The 4,981-nt window shown below is 49.8% G+C and overlaps 1 protein-coding gene across 1 annotated transcript in view; it reads right to left on the bottom strand.

The window, feature by feature from the left end:
• Positions 1 to 4,981, bottom strand: part of LOC102000844 (SEC14-like protein 4) — a 13,038-nt gene that overhangs the window by 6,532 nt on the left and 1,525 nt on the right. The window contains exon 2 of the mRNA XM_005366122.2: positions 2,803 to 2,878. Coding sequence (XP_005366179.1) covers positions 2,803 to 2,878 — 76 coding nt within the window. The remainder of the gene's footprint in view (positions 1 to 2,802; positions 2,879 to 4,981) is intronic.

Here is a 4,981-nt window from a genome sequence, read left to right as displayed (position 1 = left end):
TTCCCTTCCCTTCCCTTCCCTTCCCTCTCTTTCCCTTCCCTCTATAATCCAGACATTTTGGTTACCTGGCCCCTTGGTCTGACTCTCACCTCTCCCCCACCCTCCTCACAAGGCTCAGGGTCATGTCCACTCTGGAATCTTCCAGATGGCCCTGCCTCTGACTATGCTCTCTCTTTTACCTACAATAAGGTTTCTCCTCCACCGAGCCTGACGATCTGAGTTTAATCTCTGGAACTCACATAACAGGGAGAAATCAATCAGCAAACTTCCGCCGCCTCCGTGTGCATCGGTTGGTTGCCTGAGTACTCCCACCTCCCAATAAACAAACAGACACAGAAACCATTTAAGAGTGGTAGGAGAAACTGGTCCCTAGAGGTTCCTGAGGACAAGATTAGGGTGTCCTCACTTTTCCTTACATCCTCAAAATATTCTTGGGGTTTGGGAATCTGTGTGTGTATCTGGTTGTGCCTGCGCATGCGTGTGCACGCGGTGTGGAGGCCAGGGCTCACCGTTGGTGCCCTTCTCAACCACTTTCTCACTGAGTCTGGAGCTCATCAATTGTCTAGAATAATGGCTGACCAGAAAGCCTCATCTCCCCCCGTCCTGCGGTTACACATAGACCACGCTGGATCTTGCTCCTTGTATGAATGCCGGGAGAGGGAGCGTGGTCCTCACATTTGCTCAGCAAGCACCTTAATGATCTCAGCTGGAACTAGAGGCATGCCGGCAGCCCACAAGCACAGTTTATTTTAGAAATGCCTTGGCAGCTTCTTTGTATGGCAAGTAGCTCGCTATCAGATTTTCCACCAAGGGAGCTGAAGTGGAACACAACAGCAGAGATTTTCAAGTGGAAGGCGACATTCCAGCCAGACAGCCTTTGCCCTGTTCGTTAATCACCTCAAGAAGGAACCATGAGGGCCACTAGCTGGCCTCCCCATCCTCTGTGACAAGTCACTCGGTCACCGCATACACAGGCAGCCCACGCCACTACTCAGCAGCTTCCACGGAGCCCAAACCCGTCTCATAAGGGCTACAGCCCCCCCAGTCACAGGCCAAACAATACAGAGCTGCTTGTCAGGATGGGTTTCACTGCAAGTGTCCAAGAACAAGCCTCTGTGATGACACTCTCCCGGTCCTCCTTTGTGTGTATTAGCATCACCTGCAACGGTGTTGGCCCGCTGAGTGGGCTATGATGATGGGACCAGCCATCTCTGAACTGCGCAGTGTGGCGGTCCCTAGCTGTATGAGGCCCCTGAAGAGCAGAAATGTAGCCAGTGAGACGAGGACCCGCAGTCTTAATTTAAGATAATTTGGATAGTTAAATATGTCCACAGGCTACCACACTGAATATGGCAGTTCTAAATACATGAACATTTAAAGGTTTGTCTATTTGCTGTGTCTGGATCTTTTCTGTACCAAGCTTAAATTCCAAGAGTTTTATAGGCCGAGCTGCTAGTTTGAGCAGTACCCGAGTTCTCATCATGTTTTATAATTGGATATTGCTTCAGATAAGAATGCTACTAGTTTTTTCTTCATCCTGTTGGCTGTTTTTTTCCCCCTGAAAACCTAAAACTGTTTAAAAATAAAATTTAAAAACTGTTTCTAAAAATAATTATTTAAAAACAGAAAGAACAAAAAGAGGGGGAAAGTGGCCTTCGGGTTGGGGTTTCCTTCATGTAGACCTGGAGACTTTATATTTGACTCAGTACTTTGAAGACAGGGCTCAATACCAAGCCTACGACAGCATGGAAGAAAGCAAGGCTGACAGACTGGCTTCTCGCTGGTCCTCTGCTAGCAGTGTGGAGCTGGGGCTCGGTTACAAGTCTGTCTGGTTGACAACCACTTAAACCACGTGCCTTGTGTTCACTTCTAGGATGAGTCTTGACTTCCTCCTACCTCAAGTGCCCACTCTATTCCAGGCAAAGGACTGAGTTAAAAGATTTCTCACCCCAGCCTTCCCCCCAGCTCCACCCACCACAGATCTTCCCCTCAGCCTTCCTTGCAGCCTTCCCCCAACTTCCCCCCCATCTTCCCCCAGCCTCCCCCCCCACTCTAGCCTCCTGCCCCCCAGCCTAGGTGCCATTTCTGGTATTCCTCTTCCAGACTGCTGTGAGTTCTAGAAGCCCCTTCTCTGCCATTACATCACTACTCGGTGTCCCAGGGGACTGAAGGCAGACCCAAGTCCTAAAGGTTCACAGAAACCCAATTCAGCACCAATCTGGGAAGGCCCTGGGGCCTCCATGCATTTACTCTGTTGAAGCGAAAGTATTAGGGGGATCAGGACAGATGTAGAATGAAGCGGGAGGGGATCCCCTGGGACCGGCTGTCTAATTAGGCTAGCTAACCAGCAAGCTCTAGGTTGTCAAGAGACCCTGCTCAATAAAGAAGAGTAGTTAAGGGGGCCCTGGCTGCAGTCTCTGGCCTTCACAGGCTGCCCCACCGTCACCCCTTTCCTCTCAGGTCGCGGTTCCGTCTGGACGCCTCCAGATGCTCTGGCTGTGCTCCCACTGATATCTACAATAAACTTCCTCCTCAACCCGTACCCGGGAGCAATCATTTCCTCTTTTCTTTGTCATTCAGGAGACCCAAGCTCCCTCCGAGACAGAGACTAGGGCTCAGAGGAGTCTGTGTGGTGTGCACAGATTCTAGCAGTGGAGTTTAGGTTCCAGCCTAGAGCAGGCCAACAGGAAGCCTGTGTGTCAGCAGGATGAGTGCCCTGAAGTGCCCACCTCACTGGCTTGCTATCTTGCTTCTTTCTCTCCTTTCCCTTGCTCCCTGCCTCCCTGATCCCCATGACCTCACCTCGGAGCCAGCGCAGAAGGAAGTAGTCATCAGCCTTGGGCAGAGCTGGCAGCACATCCTGGAGGGCCTCCCGGAACTAAGAGGAAAAGGAAGGGCACGATAGAATGTTACTGGAGTCCTCTGTCAGGGCCCGGCCCTGACAGCTCAAACGGTCAAGCAAGAGACAAGCAGCAGTGAAAAGCTGAGAAGAGTTATTTGGTGTGGGCAGAGGCCCACAAGAGGTCCTGGAATGAAGCTTAAGTTTAAAAAAGGGCAAGAGGGGGCTGGAGAGATGGCTCAGTGGTTAAGAGCATTGCCTGCTCTTCCAAAGGTCCTGAGTTCAATTCCTGGCAACCACATGGTGGCTCACAACCATCTGTAATGAGGTCTGGTGCCCTCTTCTGGCCTGCAGACCTGCACACAGACAGAATATTGTATACATAATGAATAAATAAATATTAAAAAAAAAAAGGCAGGAGGAATGCATGGCTAAGCCGTCCTGACCAGTGGTTCTATCTGCCACTGCCCGGCAAGTTTGGACTCCAGTCTGTCCTGCACGGTGGTCTGAGGATCTGTCAGAACTGTCTGGCTCTTTTCTGGGGAGACAAGTTCCTCTTCTGGCCAGTGCCAGAGCCTTCCCCGAATAAGTACCAGAACTCCAGCCTTTTCTCCCCCAATTCTGGGCGATGCTGATGAAGGCTAGCCTGACAGTTCTAGAAGCATTGCCCCAGAATTGCACCCCAATAGTCTGGATTAGAGAGGGGCTCCTTCCTGTGAGCTTCAGTTTCCTCATTTATGACATGAAGGTAATGTCAAATGTGTCCAATCAAAGGCTTCAATGTGTTTAAAATAAACATGGAAACCAAGTTTGATGGCACATATCTGTAACCCCAGCACTCAGGAAGCTGAGGCAGGAGGATCAGGAGTTTGAGTCTAGCCTGGGCTACATATGGAGAACTTGTCTAAAAAAAGAAAACCTATAGGGACGGAGAGATGGCTCAGCAGTTATTATTAACTGGGATACATGCAGGTAAAACACCCACACTCATACAACAACATATACATGCTTGTGTGTGTGCACGCGCGCGCACACACACACACACACACACACACACACACACACACACACACACACATCCCTGTAAGCCTGGGCCTAGTGCCCAAGAAGCAGAGGTAGGTAGATCTTATGAGTTTGAAGCAAGTCAGGGCTAGATACCCCAACCTCTGAGAAGTAGCAATAATTGTTTTATTTTTGAGACAGGGTCTTACTACGTAGACCAGACCTGCCTCTGCCTCTCAAATGTTGGGATTAAAGGTGTGTGTCTCCAAGCCTGGCCAATAGCAATCCCAAAAAACTAATGAGATGAGAATACATTTAGCTGTGCTTACATAATTAAAAAGAAACTCGTGAAGACAAATGACCAAGTGTGAAGGTAGAGAGTCCCACACTTTAACAACCAGACCATGAGTCCTCGGGTCTGATAATCTACAACGCTGTACACAAACATCCACAGCCCAACTCCTAATGGCTTGTCTGGAAATAGTGGTGCTCTAAGCTTTCCTAAAGTCAGCCTCAGGGGCAGCTAACGACCCTGCACAAATAGCTACTGGGACAGGCCAGCTCCCAGCAGCTCCTGGATCATGCCGTGACTTCTCTGGGAGAGCACGGCTGTCACTGTATGTCTGTGACAGGCCAGCCACCAGCAGCTCCTGGGTCATGCCATGTCTTTTCTGGGAGAGCGCGGCTGGCACTGCTTGGCTGTGCATTGAACAGATTCTCCTCTTTGGCCTTTTTCTCTTTGGTAATTCATAGTCTCAGAGTACCTAGCCTGTCGCTGTCATTAGTGTGCAGTCTCTGATGCTAACAAGGATTAAAGCATGAATCCCAGCAGGCACTGGAAGGATTCACACCTGATCTGAGGGATCAGAGGCAGTCTTGATGGGGGTTGGAGGGTGTGAAGGGGTACAGTGTCCCTTAAGAAACAATAATGCTTCTCTCTCATCCCCACTAGGTGACTGTCTGCCCAGCATGGAGAAAAGTCACTGTATAGTATCCTATAAAGACTGGGTGTCTGGAAGTGTGGCCACATTGTCCTATGAAGACTGCGTGTCTGGAAGTGTGTTCATACTGTCCCATGAAGACTGTGTATCTGGAAGTGTGTTCACACTGTCCTATGAAGACTGTGTGTCTGGAAGTGTG

The sequence above is a fragment of the Microtus ochrogaster genome, unplaced genomic scaffold (genome assembly GCF_000317375.1).
Source record: "Microtus ochrogaster isolate Prairie Vole_2 unplaced genomic scaffold, MicOch1.0 UNK6, whole genome shotgun sequence".
NCBI classification, from domain to species: Eukaryota; Metazoa; Chordata; class Mammalia; order Rodentia; family Cricetidae; genus Microtus; species Microtus ochrogaster.
The sequence above is the reverse complement of the archived record's forward strand: the minus strand, read 5'-3'. Positions and strand labels throughout refer to the sequence as shown.